This window comes from Mustela putorius, unplaced genomic scaffold (assembly GCF_011764305.1).
Source record: "Mustela putorius furo isolate JIRA1106 unplaced genomic scaffold, ASM1176430v1.1 tig00000680_pilon_pilon_pilon, whole genome shotgun sequence".
NCBI classification, from domain to species: Eukaryota; Metazoa; Chordata; class Mammalia; order Carnivora; family Mustelidae; genus Mustela; species Mustela putorius.
Genome location: NW_025421442.1, coordinates 2,738,430 through 2,760,114, shown reverse-complemented (window position 1 = coordinate 2,760,114; position 21,685 = coordinate 2,738,430). Strand labels below are relative to the sequence as shown.

The 21,685-nt window shown below is 45.5% G+C and overlaps 1 protein-coding gene across 6 annotated transcripts in view; it reads left to right on the top strand.

Annotated features, from left to right (window-relative positions):
- SPIN1 (spindlin 1) overlaps positions 1 to 21,685 on the top strand; it is a 78,795-nt gene that overhangs the window by 20,769 nt on the left and 36,341 nt on the right. For 3 of the 6 annotated variants that reach the window (XM_045083029.1, XM_045083032.1, XM_045083027.1), the window contains exons 2-3: positions 18,614 to 18,795; positions 19,261 to 19,471. The exons of 1 other annotated variant lie outside the window; for it this stretch is intronic. In XM_045083029.1, the coding sequence (XP_044938964.1) occupies positions 19,420 to 19,471 (52 nt within the window). In that variant the 5' untranslated portion in view covers positions 18,614 to 18,795; positions 19,261 to 19,419. Of the gene's footprint in view, positions 1 to 16,971; positions 18,412 to 18,613; positions 18,796 to 19,260; positions 19,472 to 21,685 lie in introns of those variants that run through there. 2 more of the 6 variants (XM_004778812.3, XM_045083030.1) reach the window with 2 other exon arrangements.

Here is a 21,685-nt window from a genome sequence, read left to right as displayed (position 1 = left end):
GAGTCTGCTTCCTCCTCTCTCTCTCTGCCTGCCTCTCTGCCTGCTTGTGATCTTTGTCTGTCAAATAAATAAATAAAAGATTCCTTTTTCCACAAACCTTCTACAACTTTTTCTATACCTATTTAGTTCTTTTTTTCCTTTTTTCCTTATTTATTCTAGGATAATTATTTTACTTAAGGATGAAATTATTTCTTTCCTTCAACAGAAATGCATCTCCATTCCTCACATCTCTTTTTTAACAGAAACTGTACCTCCTGCTTCTTGTATATGTTTTCTTTCATCATTATTTCTAGTAGTACATATTTGTGTAAAACAAAATACTTTTTGTTGGTTTGCTGGCAGGATGGCAGAGTAGGAGGGCCTTAAGCTCCCTTGTCCCATGGATACAACTAGATAACACTAAAGCCTGAGTAACTGAGAAAATGGCCTGAAGACTGGCAGAACAAACTCCACAACTAAAGGTTGTGCAAATGCCCCCATCAGAGAGGCAGGAAGGGTGAAGATGTGGTCTGTGGCCGTTGGAGGTGGGGGGGAGCGTGGTAGGAGAAGGCAGTAAACAGACTTTCATACCAAGGACACTAGAAATACAGGGAGGATGAATCCTTGTAATGTTTGCCTTTGAAAGCAGGAGAGCCTGAATTTGTGAGTTTTTGTAATCAGCAGGACTTAAGGCCTGGAATCTTAAAAATCCGCAGGCTCAGCTTAGAACCCGGGAAAGGACATGAGTAACTTGCACCCCCGCCCTTAAAGAGCTGGCATGACCCGCGGCAGCTGATTGGATGCAGCAGAGAACCAGCAGTTTCAAGAACACTGGTGGCAGCTGGGAGAGTGAGTTGCTCATCTTGAAGTATGGCTCACTGAGACTGATCTTAGGGAGGGGAACCTACCCCCACCCCAGAACAAAGGAGCTGGCATCATTCCTCTGCTTCTGCCAGCATGATAAAAAGGCAACCTTTGGGAACCAGTGTGGCGCTGACACTCCTAGCTAACTTGCTTACACCTGCACTCCATACCCTCCTCTGGAACCTGCCCTCCCACCCCACTTTGGTGGCTCTGCCCTTCCCAGTCGTGCTCCCTTCAGTCAGACAGACCCTGCCGACACCATATCTCCTGACCCGCACATTGTGCAGGATGTCGGTTTGGGTGCAGATGTCACCACCACACTCATGTTAAAATGCACCCCACTCTGCTGGAGACCAAACACTGCAAAAAATAGGCAGAGAGTGCCACTGCAGATGACTGGACTGAGGGAATAAAGCTCCCGAGACCTAATAGCAGAGCACACACAACACACATAGGAGACACTCCTTGAAGTGCCAGGACCTGAGGAATGGGACACTGGACTGCAGGCCTCTATGGACTTCTTCACGAGGCTTTTATCAAAAAGAGAAGTAAGTGACTTTCTTAAGACACAGAAATAGACATAGAAGATCAGGCAAAATGAGATCGAGAAACTCCTCTCAGATGAAGGAACAGGATCGAACCACAGCAAGAGACCCAAGTGAAGTGGGTAGAAGTAATACACTTGGTAGGGAGTTTACAGGAATGATCATATAGTCGCCAGACTTGAGAAAAGAGTGGAGGACATCAGTGATACTTTTGACACATAGAAAAAGAATAGTCAGATCAAGAACGAAATAAATGAAATTAAAAATACATCTGGTGGGGACGCCTGGGTGGCTCAGTTGGTTAAGCAGCTGCCTTCGGCTCAGGTCATGATCCCAGCGTCCTGGGATCGAGTCCCACATCGGGCTCCTTGCTCCACGGGGAGCCTGCTTCTCCCTCTGACTCTGCCTTCCACTCTGTCTGCCTGTGCTCGCTTTCGCTCGTGCTCTATCTCTGACAAATAAATAAATAAAATCTTTAAAAAAAAAAAATACATCTGGTGGAATAAATAGGCTAGGTGAAGGGGAGGAAGAAATTAATGACCTGGAAGACCGAGTAAAGGAAACTAGCCACGCTGAGCAAAGGAGAGCAGAGGAAGTTACGCGGATTGAGGATAGTCTTTGGGAACTTTGTGACTGCATCAGGGTAATGACATTTGCATTTTGGGGTCACATAAGAAATAGGTAAGGGGGCAGAAAATATATTTGAAGAAATAATAGCCAATAACTTAGTGAATCTGGGGAAGGAAACTATCTAGATGCAGGAGGTACAGAGATCCCCTGGAGAACTGAAAGCGAGGAAGTGCACCCCAAGACGCATAGTGGCAAAACGTAGCAATAAAGAAAAACATTTAAAAGCGGTAGAAGGTGATAGCTATGTACAAGGAAACTGCATAAGGCATAAAGTAGATTTTTCAGCAGAAAATTTTTGCAAGTGGGACTCCCGGGTGGCTCAGTTGTTTAGCATCTGCCTTTGGCTCAGGTCATGATCCCGGGTTCCTGGGATCGAGTCCCGCATTGGGCTCTCTGGCAGGAAGCCTGCTTTTCCCTCTCCCATTCCCTCTGCTTGTGTTTTCTTTCTTGCTGTGTCTTTGTCAAATAAATAAATAAAATCTTAAAATAGTTTGCAAGCTAGAAGGGAACTGGCCTGTTATAGTCAAGTGCTGAAAGAGAAACATTTGCAGCCAGGATTGTTCTATCCAGCAAGACTGTCATCCAGAGTAGGAGAGGGAGTTTCTCAGACAAAAACTGAAGGAGTTCATGACCACTGAGCCAGCCCTGCAAGACATAACCAGAGGGGGGCGCCTGGGTGGCTCAGTGGGTTAAGCCGCTGCCTTCGGCTTAGGTCATGATCTCAGGGTCCTGGGATCGAGTCCCGCATCCGGCTCTCTGCTCGGCGGGGAGCCTGCTTCCTCCTCCCTCTCTGCCTGCCTCTCTGTCTACTGTGATCTCTCTCTGTCAAATAAATAAAATCTTAAAAAAAAAAAAAAAAGACATAACCAGAGGGGACTGAGTGGAAAGGAGAGATGAGGGAGACTATGAAAAGAAGAAAAAACCAAAAGCAGTAAAAATGAGTATTTTTATAAAAATAAAAAGATCTGTAAAATAAAAAGGATGTAAAATATGACACTGTATATTTAAAATGGTGGGACAGGAGTCAAGAATGGGTTTAAACTTACGTGACCATCAAATTAATATAGACTGCTATATGTAGATGTGACTTAGAAATGTAGTGGTAACCACAGATCTAAAACCTATCTAAAACATAGATAAGTGAAGATTAAAGAGATAAGAATCCAAGTGTAGGGGCGCCTGGGTGGCTCAGTGGGTTAAAGCCTCTGCCTTCGGCTCGGGTCATGGTCTCAGGGTCCTGGGATCGAGCCCCGCATCGGGCTCTCTGCTCAGCCGGGAGCCTGCTTCCTCCTCTCTCTCTCTCTGCCTGCCTCTCTGCCTCCTTGTGATCTCTCTGTCAAATAAATAAATAAAATATTAAAAAAAAAAAAAAAGAATCCAAGTGTATTACTAAAGAAAGCCAGCAGTCCATGAGAGCAAGAGAAGAAAAGATGAGAGAAAATCTACAGAAGGAACCACAAAGTAAGTTAAAGAAGTCGAAAAATACATATCATTAGTGAATGTAAGTGTAAGTGGACTAAATGTTTAATCAAAAGACACAGGGTGACAGAGTAGAATAAAAAAAGAATAAACCCATCTACGCATGCTGCCTACAAGAGACTTGTTTCAGACCGAAGGACACCTGCAGATTGAAAGTGAGAGGATGGAGGAACATTTCTCATGCAGGTAGATGTAAAAAAAAAAAAAGCCAGGTAGCATTACTGGTATCTGACCAAATAAACTTTATTTTTTTTTAAAGATTTTATTTATTTATTTATTTGACAGGCAGAGATTACAAGTAGGCTGAGATCAGGCAGGCAGAGAGAGAGGAGGAAGTAGGCTCCCCGCTGAGCAGAGCCCAATGTGGGACTCCATCCCAGGACCCTGAGATCATGACCTGAGCCGAAGGCAGAGGCTTTAACCCACTGAGCCACCCAGGCGCCCCTGACCAAATAAACTTTAAAATAAAGACTGTAATAAGAGATAAAGAGGGACCCTACACAGTAATAAAGAGGACAACTCAGCAAGAGGCTATAACAACTGTAAATATTTATGCACCCAACATGAAAGCACCAAAATAAATAAAAGTTAATAACATGTAAAGTAACTAATTGATAGTAATACAATAATAGTAGGGGACTTTAGCACCCTGCTTACATTAATGGACAGATCATTCCAAATAAAACAGTAGCTTTGAATGACACACTGGACCAGATGAATTTTGTAGACATATTTAGAACATTCCATCCAAAGAAAGCAGAATACACTTTGTCTTCAAGTGCAACATGGAATGTTCTTTAGAATAGATGGCACACTCTGCCACAAAACAAGTCTCAAATTCAAATTGAAGTCATACCATGCATCTTTTCTGACCACAATGCTATGAAACTAGAACTAATCACCCACAAGAAAAAATATGGAAAGAACACAATTACATCGAGGTCAGACAACCTGCTACTAAACAATGGGTCAACCAAGAAATCAAAAAGAACAAATTACATGGAAAGAAATGAATGTGTAAAGACAGTGTTCCAAAATCTTTGGGATGTAGCAAAAGTGGTTCTAAGAGGGAAGTTTATAACAATACAGGCCTACCTCAAGAAGCAAGAAGAATCTCAAACAATCTAACCTTATACATAAAGGGACTAGAAAAAGAACAAAACCCAAATCTAGCAAGTGGAAGGAAAAAAGGATTCAAGCAGAAATAAATGATAAATAGAAACTAAAAAAAACCAGTAGGACAGGTCTGTGAAACCAGCGGCTGGTTCTTTGGAATAGTCAGCAAAATTGATAAACCTAGCAAGGTTCATTAAAAAAAGAAGAGTCGGATGCCTGGGTGGCTCAGTTGGTTGAGCGACTGCGTTCGTCTCAGGTCATGATCTTGGAGTCCCAGGATTGAGTCCCGTATCAGGCTCCCAGCTCCATGGGGAGTCACCTTCTCCCCTCTCATGCTCTCTCTCACTCTCTCTCTTTCTCAAATGAATAAAGAAAATCTTAAAAAAAGAAAAAAAAGCCAGACCCAACTAAAAATCCCTAGTGGAGAGGAGATGTAGCAGTCAACACCACAAAAATACAAATAGTTGTAACAATATTATGAAAAATCAAATACCAACAAATTGGACAGCTTAGAAGAGATGAGTAGAAATTCCTAGAAACCTGTAACTTAAGAAAATTGAAATAGGAAGAAACTGAAAATTTGAACAGACTGATTACCAGCAAGGAGATCGAGTCGGTAATAAAAAATCTCCCAACAGACAAAAGTCTAGGACAAGAGAGTTTCACAGGTCAGTTCTACCAAACTTGTAAAGAAGAATTAATACCTATTCTCAAACTATTAAAAAAAAAAAAAAAGAAAACCTCCAAATTTTATGTAGCCACTATCACCCTGATAGTAGAACTGGTTAAAGACAAGGGGGGGGGGACCTACATGAATGTAGTCTCTCATGAATAAAGATGCAGAAATTCTCAAATAAACAGTAGCAAACTGGGCGCCTGGATGGCTCAGTTGATTAAGTGTCTGCTCAGGTCATGAGGCTGGGATCCTGGGATTGAGTCCCACCTTGGGCTCCCTGGTCCGTGAAGAATTTGCTTCTCCCTCTGCCCTGCCCCCCTGCTCATGCTCACCCTTTCTTTCCTCCCTCTCTGGCAAAAATAAATCTAAAAAAAAAAAAACCAAACAAACCCGAAAGACAAACAACAAAACTTGTATCCCAGCAATATGTTAAAGAATTATTCCCCATAATCAAGTGAGATTTATTCCTGGGTTGCAAGGGTGGTTTATTATGCACAAAGCAGTCATTGTGATATATCACATTGGTAAGAGAGAATAAAAACATTTTCAATAGATGCAGAAAAAGCATTTGACAAAGTACAACATCCATTCATGATAAAATTCCTCAACAAAGCAGAGCAGGGAACATACCTCAACAAAATAAAGGCCTGTATGAGAAAAGCCCTTATTGAACATCGTACTTAATGGGGAAAAACTGAGAGCCTTTCCCCTAAGGTCAGGGAAAAGACAAGGATGTCTCCTCTCAACACTGTATTCGCCATAGTACTGGATGTACTAACCATAACAGTTTTATACAGAGAAAGAAAAGGTTGGAGAGGAAGAAGTAAAACTCTCACTATTTGTAGGTGACTGTAAATATCTATCTATGTGATTGTCTATGTATGACACTGTATAAAGGAAACTGTGAGACTCCACTGAAAATACTGGAACTGATAAATGAGTTCAGTGAAGTCACAGGATATAAAATCAATGTACAGAAAGCTGTTGTATTTCTGTACAACAATAGTGAAGCAGAGGAAAGTGAAATTAAGAAAACAATCCCATTTATATTTGCATCAAAACCAATAAAATGGGAATAGACTTGATCTAAGAAGTGAAAGATCTTTACTCAAAAAAGTATAAAACTTTGGTGAAAGAAATGAAAGTTGACACCAAAAAGAAACGGAAAGTGTTCATCCTTACTCATGAATTGGAAGAACAAGTATTTTGAAAATGTCTATAGTACCCAAAGGATTCTGTCAGTTCAGTGTATTCTCTATCAAAATACCAACAACGTTTTTCACAGAACTAGAGCTTACAATCCTAAAATTTGTGTGGAACCACAGACGACCTCAAATAGCCAAAGCAATCTTGAAAAAGAGAAATCTGGAACTCTATAATTCCAGATTTCAAGTTATGTTACAAAGTGATAGTAATTAAAGTCGTAGGATACCGATAGAAAAGTAGATGCATAGATCAATGGAATAGAACAGAAAACCCAGAAATCTACGATTATATGGTCAAGTAATTTTTTTAAAAGGTTTTATTTATTTGACAGAGGGAGAGATCACAAGTAGGCAGAGAGGCAGGTGGGGTGGGGGGGGTGGGAAGCAGGCTCCCCGCTGAGCAGAGAGCCTGATGTGGGACTCATCCCAGGACTCCAGGATCATGACCTGGGCTGAAGGCAGAGGCCTAACCCTGGTCAATTACATTTTGACATAAGAGGAATGAATATACAGTGGGAAGAAGTCTTCTCAACAAATGATGTTTGGTCAAGTGGACAGCAACATAGAAAAGAATAAAACGAGATCACTTTCTTTCACCATATAGATAAACTCAGAATGGATGAGAGACCCGAAGGTGAGATCTGAAACCACAAAAATCTTTGAAGAGAATGTAGGCAGTGATCTCTGTGACATCAGCCTTAGCCCTTTTCTGGATGAGTCTCTGGAGGCAATGGAAACAAAAGAGAAGTAAACTCCATCAACGTAAGGAGCTTCTGCACAGTAAAGGAGACCGTCAAGAAGACCGCAGCCTACGGAGTGGGAGAAGATGTTTGCAAATGACACATCTAGTAAAGGGTTAGTATCTAAAATACGTAAAGCACTGATAGAAAGTAACCAAAGTAACAAATAATCCAATTAAAAATTGGTCAGAAGACAAGAACCACATTTCCCCTAAGAAGACATCTGTGTGTTCTACAGACATGAAAAGATGCCCAGTATCACTCCTCATCAAGGACATGCAGTCAGAACTACAATGAAGTGTCTCCTCACACCAGTCAGAATGATTAAAATAAGAAACACAGGCAACAGGAAGTGTTGGTGAGGATGTGAAGAAAGGGGCATCCTCTCTCACTGTTGGTGGGAGTGCAAGCTGGTTCAGCTACTCTAGAGAACAGCATGGAGGTTCCTCAAAAACAGAACTGTCTTACGCTCCAGCCAGTAGCACTATGGGGTATTTACCTGAAGAATACAGAAGTACTAATCCAAAGGGGGCCATGCACCGCAGTGTTTACGGCAGCATTATCAGCAGTAGCCAGCTGATGGCAGCAGCCCAAGCGTTTATCAGTAGGTGCATGAAAAAGGAGGTGTGGTGTATACAGACTGTGGAATGTCAGTCATTCATAAAAGAATGAAATCTTCCCATTGCAGTGATGTGGATAGAGCTAGAGGGTATTATGCTAAGTGAAATTAGTTAGAGAAAGATAAACACCATACAAATTCACTAATATGTAGAAGTTAAACGAGCAAAGGGGAAAAAGACACGTAAACGCACAGGCAAACCGAGAAACAGACTCTCAGCACAGAGAACACAGTGCTGGTCACCAGAGGGGCGGGCGCAGGCAGATGGGGGAGCAGGTAAAGAGGTTAAGGAATGAAAATCACAAAGATAAGTAAACAGATAAATACTTTCTGCTGACAGTTGCAACCTTATCCGTTGAGATGCTCACAATTTATGAAACTTAAGACTCTACCTAGAAAATAAATCGGCAAGGCAGTTGTTAGAGAGTAATCACGGGTTCCCTGTTCGAGGATAGCAGTAGTGTTTGTGCATTACACGGAATGAGTGTACATTCCTGGTACATAGTTTACATGAGCCAAGTGCCTTTTGGCGAGGACAGTAGGAGAAGGTCTGGAGGCTTCTGACTTGGCTCTGCTGGAGTGGGCGTGATAGGACAGGTGGGAACAGGACAGGTGAGGACTGTCTCCCTCAGCAGAGGGAGAACCAAGATGAGGAAGGCGGGTCAGCAGCCTCTAAACTGACAGCCGAGCCGTGACTACCAGTGAGCTGCCCTGGCACTCCCAGCCGTGCAAAGTTCCGGCTTTGCCGGAACTAATTGGCCCCTAAACAAGGACTGTGGACTGCACGGGCCCCCTCATGGGCAGGCGTTTTTCAGTAAATAATACAGGACAATACTATAAAAATATATTTTCTTAAGGGCTTTTCGCCCTGGCCTACTTGATTGTGAGAATATAGCATATGATACCTGTAACATACAGAATGTATTAACCAACTCTTTTCATGATAGGCAGGGCTTCCAGTCAACAGTAGCAATTACTGGTTAAGGTGTTGGGGAGTCACAAGTTCTATGTGGATTTCTTGACAGTGCTGGCAGTCCCAGCCCCAGTGTTGTTCAAGACTGAATTGTAGTTACAAGAAATAGGAGTTCTTTTAAGTACAGATTGTTGCCTGCCTGCAAAACGGAAAACAATGTGAGAACCTGTGAGCCTGTTGGAGAGTGCGCCCGGAGTGGCCTGGGGCTGTCGCTGTGTGTGTGCAGGACGGACAGAGAGCTGGTTTTGTATTGGTGTTTCCAACTGGCTCCTAGACCTTTTGTTGCTCAGTATACTCTGGTATCAAAGCAGTGGCTTTCAAACATGTGGGATCATTCCACAGCAAAAAATACAATGTATATTTTGGCCCAGCACATACTACAAATATTTATATAACCTTGTAAGTAACTAAAATAAAAGCCTAATCAACTGACATGTATTTCCTGTTTTCAGTGTATGCTGTGCATGCACTCTTGGCATTTTTGAAATTCTTTTATTTCTCCATAGATAAATGCATAATAAATTCTTTGTAAGTAATGGACACATTGAATATAGGTATTATCCATTTATGTATATAGGTAGCTACAAATAATGAGAGTATTTCCTGTTTACTTTTTAAAAGATCTTAGAGCGTGTGTGAGTGTGGGGAGGGCAGAGGGGAGGAGAGATGGAGGGAGAAAGAGTCTCAAGCCGACTCGGCGGTGAGTGTGGAACCCGACCCGGGGCTTGATCCCAGGACCTTGAGTTCATGACCTGAGCTGAAACCAAGAGTTGGGTGGTCAACTGACTGAGCCACCCAGGTGCACCTATATTTCCTATTTAAATAAGTGTTTATCACAACTCACTAGGGGTCTGTAAACACAGCTTGAGAAGAGTGAAGTAGTTTGCAGTGGTAGGGAGCTCTAGGGAGCCCGGCTGCCTCGGGCCTTGTCTGCGCATGGTTGTGTGGAGTTAATTTGTGCCGCTGCTCTAGTGTTCTCATGCTTTCTCTGGTGCACTTTTCACTCCCCTTTTCCAGCTTTTAACAGATCTTAACTTTGCTTTTCAGGGAAAACCCGCCGGCGTTGTGAGCAGTCTGTCATATGTTAGCATCCTCTAGTAGATTAGCAGACTGATACGTTTGTTCTAAAATTCCTAGTGTAGGGGCGCGCCTGGGTGGCTCAGTCGGTTAAAGCTTCTGCCTTTGGCTCGGGTCATGGTCCCAGGGTCCTGGGTTCGAGTCCCGCATCAGGCTCTCTGCTCAGCAGGGAGCCTGCTTCCTCCTCTCTCTCTGCCTGCCTCTCTGCCTACTTGTGATCTCTCTCTGTCAAATAAATAAATAAAATCTTTAAAAAAATAAAATTCCTAGTGTATTCTGCTTCATATAAAATTTTTTTGGGGGGGTTTGGATGGCACAGTTGGTTAAACATCTCCCTTCAGCTCAGGTTGTGATCTCAGGTTTCTTGGGATCAAGCCCCACATGAGGCTCCCTGCTCAGCGGGGGACCTGCTTCTCCCTCTGCCCCTCCCCCTGTTTGGGCATTCTCTCTCTCTTTCAATATCAAATAAATAAATTTAAAAAATTTCAGTCTGACATAAAACACATTTATTAACAGTCAAATATTTTTTCCCTGTAAAAATTAAAAAGTCAGGAATTAAATAAGCAGGCTTAGCCTTTAATGTTTATCTAATGTGGAAATGATTTAAATAGTCAGTGAACATCGGTTAGTTTAACAGTAGAAACTTTGTTCTTATTTATATTTATTTAAATGGCCTATTTCTAACAAGGAGGCTTGGATCAGACATTAAATAATTAACCATCATCTTAACTGTTCTCTTGTTGATACATTCTATAACCTAGAGACACTATGAGCTTACTCCATCTGTAAACCTGCGTAGGAGAGTTTCCTGTTTACATCATGTTCATTATTGGGAACTCTGAAGACATGCCTGTTTTTGTTAGACCAAGAAACTTAAACTAGCTTTTATTAGAGATTTTCCCAGATTAAATGAACTTGAAGAATGTTTGGATTAGTACAGTGTTTCAGAGAGTGTACTTAATTTATATAAATGTCTGATTTTCTTTAAGCCAGTTGAATAGAGCCTTTAAAATTAATTCTGGCAATAGTGGTCAGAGGAGGTAATCACATCTGCAGCACGGACGTAGGCATCACAGACCTGAAGATAGACACGGAGATCTTACAGCTTCTGTTTCAAAAAATTTTAGTCATGTCTCAGATACAAAACTCAAGAGTAGTTGGCTCCTAATAGGGTTCTTGGCACATGGAGTACGTTAAGGTTTCTTTCTCAGGTGGTCCAAAGATTTTACTGAAAATTTTTTAATTTGCATTCTGTAAGGATCCTTTTAGAGCTGTTTTTGAAGTCATTTTTGTGTTTTGGAAGCTTCTGCACTCCATTGTGGTCTCTGAGAGGTTGGGGATCCTCTTCTCCAGGTGCCCCTTATCGTGGGCTGAGCTAAAGAAAGCTCCCCCCCCCCCCCCCACAACGGCCATTACAGTTTCTGGTTATCCAGAAGTTGACCTCTTCTTGGAGAAAGGCACAAGAGCCTGGTCCCAGGACCTCTTCGCCTTTGGATTCCCTGAAACACCTTAACTCTGAGGGCCTTAGTTTCTAACAGCTGTTCCAAATCACTGGGAACCCTGTGTCTCCCCCTTTGAACAGGATGGGTGACTTACCAGAAGTTTCAACAAAGGGAAACTAGAGAGCAAAGCAGGGACAGAAAGCCAGTGTGCACAAGAAGGTTGGAGGGCTCAGAACCCAGAGAGACTTACCTTAAAATTTCAGGTTTGGGGAGAAAGCTCAGTGGGAGAGCTCAGTGGGCTCTGAGGGCACCAGCACCTGTTTTCTCTGGCCCCAGAGTCACTGGAGTCTTGTTTGCATTCCACTGTTGCTTGACACTGTGAAGTGTCAAAGGCTCAAAATAGCCAAAGTAAGACCAGTGGGTCAGTGAAGTAACAGTCTGCAAAAGTTTATCGCGCGCACACTCGGAAACCAGTTTGCAAACTGGGAGCGCTCGACTCAGCATGGAGAGAGAGGCTCAGCGGTGCAGGGTCATAAAGCAGCTCCTCTGGGAGACGTCGGTGACTGTGTCATCTTCCCAGGTTTGGTCGTGGTGCTAGTGTTCTTACGTGGGATTGGGAGCTGGTCAGTGGTTGCCTCACACCAGCCTTGGGAAGCAGCCCAGCTTCTGCTTGCATTTCCAGAGGCACAAGGGAGGGCCGACCCAGGTTAAGTCGGTCTCAGACAATGAGCTGAATGAGTTTTGCCTGCATGACTGAACTGGTTCTGTCTGCTCAGGGAAGCATCAAGGCTTTTTGTCGACCTTGATTTTAACGAAAGTTTCTACCAGTTTCTCCAGTAGGTCTTATCCTTTGGAGTATGACGCTCACAGCGGTTTTATTTTTCGTTTACTAATTTATATTTCTATATATTTCTTCCCCCAGCATACATTAGAGTATGGTTTTGCAACTGCAAATACCTAGCAACTCTGGCCTGCTTTTTCCATTCTTACTTGTTGTTTCTGTGAATTTTTGTCTCTGTAGGCCAGTTTGTGTGTGTGCACATGTGTGCTCATGCGGTAGATTACGTTTTTAAAATTGTTTGAAATAATGCAGAGTCTGGGATGGTATTCCTGGGGAGCATTTATGCTTGCTTGGGCCAGGCGTCTGAGGGAGCGGGCAGCTCCGAGTTAGGGATACAGCAGCCTGGGTTCACAGCCCTCTCCTTGCTCTGATGCTCCCCGAGAGCCCTGGGGCTCTGGTCCTCAGCTCCTAGCAGAGCCGTCAGCCTTTCAGCCACCCCTTGCTCTCCGTGACGTGGGGTTTACCTCCCTGAATCCTGCCCCTGTGAGTGCTCCCATTATGTCCTTCGATGCCTTCTAAGTGTGTGTGTTCAAGATCTTGTCATGGAAGTTTTCATTCATGTACGGAACTTAAGAAAATGGTTAAGAGAACCCCCTATCTTTCTGACATCCTTCTGGGGATGTCTTCCTGGCTCCTCCTGTGTGTGCTGTACCTGACCTGGAGGTAGCCATTTCTGTAAGAAATCTTTTTTTTTTCCTTAAATTTTATTTTATTTTTAAAGATTTTATTTATTTGTCAGAGAGAGAGTGTGCACAAGCAGGCAGAGGAAGAAGCAGGCCCCCCGCCAAGCAAGGAGCCTGATGTGGGACTTGATCCCAGGATCCTGGGGTTGTGACCTGAGCCGAAGGCAGGCATTTAACAGACTGAGCCACCCAGGCGTCCCATTTCTGTAAGAAATCTTGGTTTCTGATAGTTCTTGTTTTTTTTTTTTTTTTTTTTTTAAAGATTTTATTTATTTATTTGACAGAGATCACAAGTAGGCAGAGAGAGGGGGAAGGAGGCTCCCCGCTGAGCAGAGAGCCCGATGCGGGGCTCAGTTCCAGGACTCTGGGATCATGACCTGAGCCAAAGGCAGAGGCTTTAACCCACTGAGCCACCCAGGCGCCCCTGGGGTATTCTTTTAGATTTCATTTTGATTTTCTGGCTTTCAGGAGGCTGTTCTCAGTGATGATGAGTCCCTCCTTCCCAGGAGGTGTGTGTTCTTTACATGGTGACTGCAGGTGGCCTGGAAAGGTTTCAGAGTTGCTTGTGGCCAGTGGTTATGGTCCTCTCGGCAGTCTGCTGAACCCTGTGGACGCCTTCTTGTAGTGTTTCTGAATACAGTACATAAAGTAGAAGGGATCAGGGTAGAAATCAGTTATATTTAATGGTTGTAAAACAAACTAAATTTAATGGTACATTGGCTTCTTTATTAGTATGTTAAATGCAACTTGATATTAATATAAGTATCATTTAAATTTTATATTTTAAGATACTTAAATGATGGCTTTTTAAATTTTTAAAGATTTTATTTATTTATTTGACAGAGATCACAAGTAGGCAGTGAGGCAGGCAGAGAGAGGGGGGGGAAGCAGGCTCCCTGCTGAGCAGAGAGCCCGATTTGGGACTCGATCCCAGGACCCCGAGATCATGACCTGAGCTGAAGGCAGAGGCTTTAGCCCTCTGAGCCACCCAGGCGCCCCTTGCTTTTTAATTAAAATTTTTTTTTTTTATTTTTTAATTTTTAAAAATATTTAATTTTTTTATTTTTTTATTTGACAGAGCACAAGCAGGGGGAGTGGCAGGCAGAGGGAGAAGCAGGCTCCCCACTGAGCAGGGAGCCTGATTCGGGGCTTGACTTGAGCCAAAGGCAGACGTTTAACTGACTGAACCACCCAGGTGCCCCATTTACTGGTTTTTTTTTTTTTTTTTTTTAATCCATTTAAAAAAGTCACATCTTAGAAAACAAGTCACAGACCTTTGAGCACCTACAGTAAACCTGTGTTGTCAACAGGTCCAGTCTTGCCTTTTCTCCTCCCTCTGCTCTTTTTTACCCCAGGCTTTTTTTAAAAATGAGATTTTATTTATTCATTTTAGAGAGAGAGTGTGTGTGCACACGCACAGGTGAGTGGGGGCATTGGGTGGGGGAATATAAGAGAATCCCAGGCAGGCTCCAAACCCAGCTCAGAGCCAGACACGACCCAGAGATGGTGACCTAAGCTGAACCCGAGTCAGACAGCTCAACCCACTGAACTGCCCAGGCGCCCCTTCCTGAGACATTTTACCTTTTGTTTTTTGTTTCGTTTCATTTAATTTCATATTATTATTATTATTATTTTTAAGATTTTATTTGTTTATTTAACAGACAGAGATCACAAGTAGGCAGAGAGGCAGGCAGAGAGAGAGGAGGAAGCAGGCCCCCCGCTGAGCAGAGAGCCCGATGCGGGGCTCGATCCCAGGACCCCGAGACCATGACCCGAGCCTGAGACCGACCCGAGCCAAAGGTAGAGGCTTAACCCACTAAGCCACCCAGGGGCCCCTCCCCCTGAGACTTTATTCATTATCTATTTATTTATTTATTTCCCCCCTGATTTTTTTTTTTTTTTTTAATTTATTTGACAGATCACAAGCAGGCAGAGAGACAGGCAGAGAGAGAGGAGGAAGCAGGCTCCCTGCTGAGCAGAGAGTCTGATGTGGGTCTCGATCCCAGGACCCTGAGATCATGACCTGAGCTGAAGGCAGAGGCCTCAACCACTGAGCCACCCAGGCGCCCCCCTGAGACTTTTTAAGTGAAATTTTCTATGCACAGAAAATGTGGAGCTAGCTTTCTATCGTCTGCCCTCCCCTGAGAGCCATTCACTAATACTTCGCTGCACTGACAGTTTTTTGTTGGGCCATTTGAAAGCTTGCCGTAAAATGCAGGGAGTATGACGCTTTTTACAGTAGGGATATTTTTCCTTATAACTATAATATTTCCCTATATAATATAATAGAATATTTCCTTACAACTCTAATATCTAGTATTTAGGTCCTGTTCAGAGTTTCGCTGGGTACTGGTTTCCTGTGTTCGTGGCCATACGCGCTCCTCCCACCTGTGCCGGGTCCTCTGTGACAACAGCCTTCAGACCGCTCTGGGCAGCCCGGCTTCAGCTCGTGCTGCATGTGTTTTGGCCGTTAGTGCTCTCCTCTACTTTCTGGTGACCGTCCGGGGGCCCAGACCTCTTGGGACTTGCCATCTTTGCTTGAACAGTTTTGGAGCTTTATTTCCTTTTTATAAATAGCACTGTGTGATGATGACAGCTGGCTGCAGATACTTTGATATGTAATTCTATTTTGTGTTTTTTACTTCTTTTATATCGGAAACGGGGAAGCACTCATTTTTTATGCTTTCTTGACATAGGATATAGCGGCATTGAGTTCCGTGGCGCTCTCTTCCTTTACGGACACAATCTCCGAGTTTGCGGTTAGCGTAGGACATTGTCTCAGTGCTCCTTGCCGTCTGCCTGTGCTGTGCGGGCTGCTGTAGCTTTCGTGCTGCGGTGTGGTCCCTGTATGTGCCTCCTGGTGGCCGTGAGGCCTGGAGCAGCCGCATGGGGTGCAGCGTGTGACGCACAGCGTGTGCTTTCGGACAGTGCTTTTGTGTGACACTGTTTGTGAGAATCTTGTCCCCTTTAAGATTATTATGGAGGAGGGCGCCTGGGTGGCTCAGTGGGTTAAGCTGCTGCCTTCAGCTCAAGTCATGATCTCAGGGTCCTGGGATCAAGGCTCTCTGCTTGGCAGGGAGTCTGCTTCTCCTTCTCTCTCTCTCTCTCTCTCTGCCTGCCTCTCTGCCTACTTGTGATCTCTCTCTGTCAAATAAATAAATAAAATCTTTAAAAAAAAAAAAGATTATTATGGAGGAGAATATCAAGTTGGAATACTGAATTAATGGCACATTTTAAAGATCGTGTCGCGGAATTGCAAGCCTGGACAGCCGGCGGTGTTCACTGCACACGGATTCAGCAAAGGAAAATCCAGGATCTTTTCTTCCCCAACTTTTTATTGTGAAAAACTTCGAATTGAAACAAGAGTTCCAAGGGTAACATGAGCACGCCCTCACTTAGATTTAAGAATTAGTAGCTCGCAGTTTTCGTGTGTGTATTTCATTTTCTTTCCGGAACCATTTGAGATTTACTTGCGGGCCTTCTGGCAGTCTGCCTCTAGAAGTGTCCGTGTTTCCTGAGAAGGACCGTATTTGGGTGTACCGCCCCGGCTTCACAAGTGTGTGTGAGGGGCCAGTGGGAAGACCACAGTGTTTGAATTTCTCCGCTCGTCTTGAGGGTCGTGTAGCTTCCCCCCAGCACAGCGCACTCGGGGCTCCTGTAGTCTCCGGCCAGAGCCGTACATGGATGTCCGCAGAGTGGGGCCTGTTAGCCTTGTGGACACTTGCGTGTGGCTCCCCTGTCACCTGTGCTCACTGAAAACTGGGGATGAGGTCCAGAGGCCTGATGGCAGCGTTTCTGGCAATGCTGTGTGAGCAATGGCGCCCCGGGGGGCTGGCACGTGTGGCCCTTTTCACCTTGTGGCCACATCCGTTGGCCTCTCCAAACCTAGGACTGCCTTTTTATGGCCCATGACAGCATTTTCTATACTACTTGAAAAAAGCTTTTGTATTTCCCTATTCTCCTAGGAATAAGATTTTACAATGTCAGCATTTAAAATTTAAAAAAAAAAATTATCTTTGCTTTGTCTTGTTGACAGAAAGCCACTTAATAGAGTAACTTAAAGGTATGTTTAAAAAGTTTTTTTTTTTTCCTTTTTTGGAACAAATTAAGTTTTTCTCTTTCCTGTGGAAAGAGTGAGATTTGTTCTGGGAAGTTTCCAGAGCATTCCATGGCAGCTGCGGGAAGAGCAACGCCAGGCGCCCGTCAGCACCGAGGCGTCCCCTCTTTGGACTCTCAGGATCAGGGTGCGATTAGGCAGTTGGGAGTATCAGCTGCATCTGGAACAGCGAGTTTCTGGATTATTCCGAAGATGGGGCCGCCTTCCCACACCGCAGCTCTTCCTTCTGTGTGGGCCTGGCGCTGTGTCCAAGTAGAGCAGGTGTGACCCGTTTGTCCGAGTGACCGAGCGACCCGCCCTGACGTGTGCAGCGGGAAGCAGCGCCTGGAGGCCGCGTTCTTGGTGTTTAGTTCGGGAGGCCGTTACTCTGGCTCTCGTGCAGAGTAACCTGTCCCTCAGTCTTCAGGGTCGCTCTGTGCGGAGCAGCAGGACCGCGGGGTGTTCTCGCGTCGAGCGCTGCTGGGAACGCGCGGGCCGGGGCGCGCGGGGAGCGTGGAGGGCGCTGTCCGCCCGGCGACGAGCGTGGGCCGGCCTCTCGTGTGCGGGGCTGTCCCCTGGGCCTGCCCGACGGTGGACCGCTGGGCGTGCTCGCTCGAGGCGGGCTCTGAACAGCTTGACCCTGCCTCATGGCGAAAGCTGTGGACCGAGGCAGGGAGCTGGGTCAGGGTTTTGCCATGAAGGTGACAGGACAACAGGAAGGGTAAGGAAATGGAGAACAGCAAAGGAGTAGCTGTTGTGTTGATGTCCGAGGAGTCAGAGCAGCTAGGAGGGCAGTTGGTCCTCGAGGAGGGCCACGGACCGTGGCACAGTGGTGCGGCCACAGAGGGAGGTAGCGGTCGCAGCAGGAAAGTGTGGGTGGCAGTGGCCGTGTGAGGGAAGCGGGACTTGGAACGAGGAGTCCGGGGGTGTGGTAGTCCTCGGTGCTGAGACGGTGCGGACTGTGACCCTGGAGGTCCGTGGTGGGGTGGGGAGCAGGTGGCTGGAAAGGCGGGCGCTGGAGACCTGAGGGCCGACTTGCAGGGGCCTTGTAGCCAAGAACGGGGAGAATGGTGGTGCCGAGGAGGAGCGCGGCCACGGGGTCCTCAGGCGGCTGGAGGCCACGATGTCAGGCCGTGCTGTGGCTGCGTGGCTGTGTGGGCGGCAGGGTGTGGAGCTGTATGTCGTGGGGGGACCCTGGTGGCGTTCTGCTTTCTGGAAGGCAGGACCCTGCAAGGAAGGGAGTCCCGTGGATGGGTTGCTGGGGGCGCTGGCGCTGAGCAGGAGCCAGGAGCGCCGCTCATGTGGCTGTCGTGGACGTGGGAGGTGGGTGGCGGCCACGTGTCAGCCTTGTCGTGGGCTCCTCGGGCCTCGGGCGGGGATGCCGCAGAGCGCTGGGACCTCGCGGGGGAAGAGCTGTGTCCAGAAGACGCGCTGCTCCTGGCTGAGGTCTGTACTGCCCCTCCTTTCTGAGCCTCAAATGGGGGGTCTACTCACTGAACACATGAACTCTAAGATGTGGTCATTTTTAAGTCTATCTTCCTTGAATAATAAAAAGTTTTGTATACTTAAGAATTTTTATTGGTTAAATGGATTCTTCTCTCCCCAACAGCTTTTTAATCATTCTGTTTTGTTACATTTTTGTCTCAAGAAAATTAATTCAGCACTGCCTTCACTTCTTAACACCTGTGGTTGCATGAAACCCGAGTATACCCAGCCCAGAGCAGTCCTCGGCTTCCGTGAGATTTGCAGCATTTTCATGTTTTGTGAGACCCTGTCTCCACCTGTGTATTACTGCATGGGCTGAAACTGGAGTCCGGTTTGGCTGAAAGGGTAAACGGCTTCGCTGATCTTTTGCTCAGTTTCTGGAAGCTTGGGAGTGCACAGGGCCCCTCACTCTTACCTGGCGCTGTTCCTTTCTCTTGCTCTGGCTGCTGGCTGCTGACCGATGCCCAGCCGAGGTTCTGACCTGAACTTGGTTCCCATGCTGGTACCCCTCCTCCCCTGTGGGCTGGGCCCCCGTGTCCTGTCGAGGAGATGGGCCATGCAGGGTCTGTCCTCACAGACACCCCGTTGTCCGCCCTTGACTGCTGGCGGCAGCCCCCCCGGGTTGGGTGAAGGAGGCGGATGCAGCGTGGTGTTCTGCGTGGCCTCTGGGAGGCGCTGCTGCCCTTGGCGCCCAGGTCTGAGGAACTACGGCTAGTGGCTTCTGGGCAAAGCACTGTTTAAAATCGTACGTGAGGGTACTTTTGGTCTTGCGATGTTTTAGTAACAAACTGTTACTTCCCTGTCTTACAGAGTCCTTATGAGTCCTACATGTTTCTGCTGAACTTGTAAAAGAGGCACTTGGATGATGGATTAATAGGAACATTGAGATTCTGTGAAAAGTTTGAAATCGGAGAGTATTCAATTTTCACCCTAGTCCAGCAGCTGTGCTGCTCACTTAAATACAGATGAATGAAGACCCCATTCGGGAAGACCCCTGGCCAGCGGTCCAGAGCGGATGCAGGTAGGCCGTGCGGTCCTGGCGCTCTGTAGTGAGTGTGAAACGTTGCTGAAAGCCAGGAGTACCTTCGTGTAGGTTTGCTGTTCTTAAAGCCCTGTGCATTCCCCTACTCCGGACACATACATGGGGGAACAGCTTCCTTTGAAAGGCAGAGACCATGTTCGTATTTTTTCTGGGGCATTTCACCTTCTAACAGGTTGCAGCTGTCCACTAAATTAGCAAGTGAAGTGTAGACACCTGTCCGATGGGACGGTAGGAAAGGAAAGGTGGACCGTTTCTTTTTGACAGAAGTGAAAGTGATTGGACTAGAGCTTGTGAGATTTGGGGTATTTATAGTGATTTTTAAGGAGAAAAGCTTTTCGTATGTGTATTTGAGGGAACCTATTGGAATGAAATGGATAGAAATGAAACATATTTAAGAGAAATTAATTCTTTCTTTTGTGGGATGCGGGCAGTGCAGCTAGAATAGGTTAGTCTTACAGGCGACACTGTGAAACAAGTTAGTGGTATTTTCTTTAGGACTTCAGTTCCTCTCCATTCAGGAATACATTTAAATGTTGAAAAAGTCTGCCATAACATTTTAAGATTCTTCGATAGATGAACCTGAGAGTTATGCTGGTAAAACTAGGAATTCTACCGAAATGGTTGCTGTTTGATTTAGAACTATTTCTTATATTGGTTAAGATAGTGTTTGGAATTGTAGAAGAGCCACAGGGATTAAGATGTTTAAGTACCTCTTATCTCTTTTTTATTTTAGCTCCTCTTTTGTAAAGATAATATTGATTTCACTGCTCAGCCTTTGTCCTTAAGATTACTTTGGGCCAGAGAGGACACTGATGTGTAAGCCGTCTGCGAGTGTTCTGTCAGGTCCTGGCTGTCTCAGCCACGTAGACCACATAGATACGAGCACACCGCACATCTTCTTGAGCCTTGGTTTTTATCACCTAAACGGGTGTGCTGAGGCTATTAGGAATAAATGAGCTTGCAGGTTGGGGTTCAGCTAGGTGCCTGGCACATTATACCTGTTCTACACAAAAGCATTGTTATCATTGATCATACTATTTACAGTAAAAAATTTAATTTTTAAATTCTTATTTATTTATAAAAGATTTTATTTATTTATTTGACAGACAGAGATCACAAGTAGGCAGAGAGGCAGGCAGAGAGAGAGAGGGAAGCAAGCTCTTGATGAGCAGGGAACCCAATATGGAGTCAGATCCCAGGACCCTGGGATCATGACCAGAGCCGAGGGCAGAGGCTTTAACCCACTGAGCCACCCAGGCGCCCCTACAGTAAAATATTTGAAGTTTTATTTTGTTAATTGCAAAAATTGCCGTTTTCTTTCTTTCTTTCTTTCTTTTTTTTTTTTTAAAGAACTTACTGAGAGAGGGAATGAGCGGTGGGGAGGGGCAGAGGAAGAGAGAGAGAAGCAGACTCTCCGCTGAGTGCAGGGCAGGGAGCCTGACATGGGGTTCGAGCCCAGGATCCTGGGATCCAAGGCAGATGCTTCACTGACTGAGCTACCCAGGCGCCCCTGCTGTCAGAATTTTTGGTGATCAGTGAAACCTCCCACGTTTGTCATTTGAAATAGTAACTCATTTTCCAGAGTTCTTTCTATGCACACCATTCCAAATTCAGCATTTTTTTTTTTAAAGATTTTATTTATTTATTTGACAGACAGAGATCACAAGTAGGCAGAGAGGCAGGCAGAGAGAGAGGAGGAAGCAGGCTCTGCTGAGCAGAGAGCCCGACGTGGGGCTCGATCCCAGGACCCTGGGACTATGACCCGGGCTGAAGGCAGAGGCTTAACCTACTGAGCCAGCCAGGCACCCCAGTACTCCTGTTTTCTTGATTGGTCTTGAGTCCTTGTCACCAGGAAGAATGAGCAGATTACACTGATGTGTCCTGAGGTGTGAGTGCCTGAAGGATCTAAACCAAGAGATGCTGTTGCTCTTAAGGCAGAGACTGTTAATCCCAGTCAGTCCTCTGATCTTCCATTTTCTTTTCCTTGACATTTCTTTTTTTTTTCTCCCTAAGGTTTTATTTATTTATTTCTCACACACACACACACACACACACACACACACAGATCACAAGCAGGCAGAGAGGCAGGCGGGGAGGCGGGGAGGCAGGCGGAGGGGAAGGGGAAGCAGGCCCCCTTCCAAGCAGAGAGCCTGATATAGGGCTCGATCCCAGGACCCCGGGATCATGACCTGA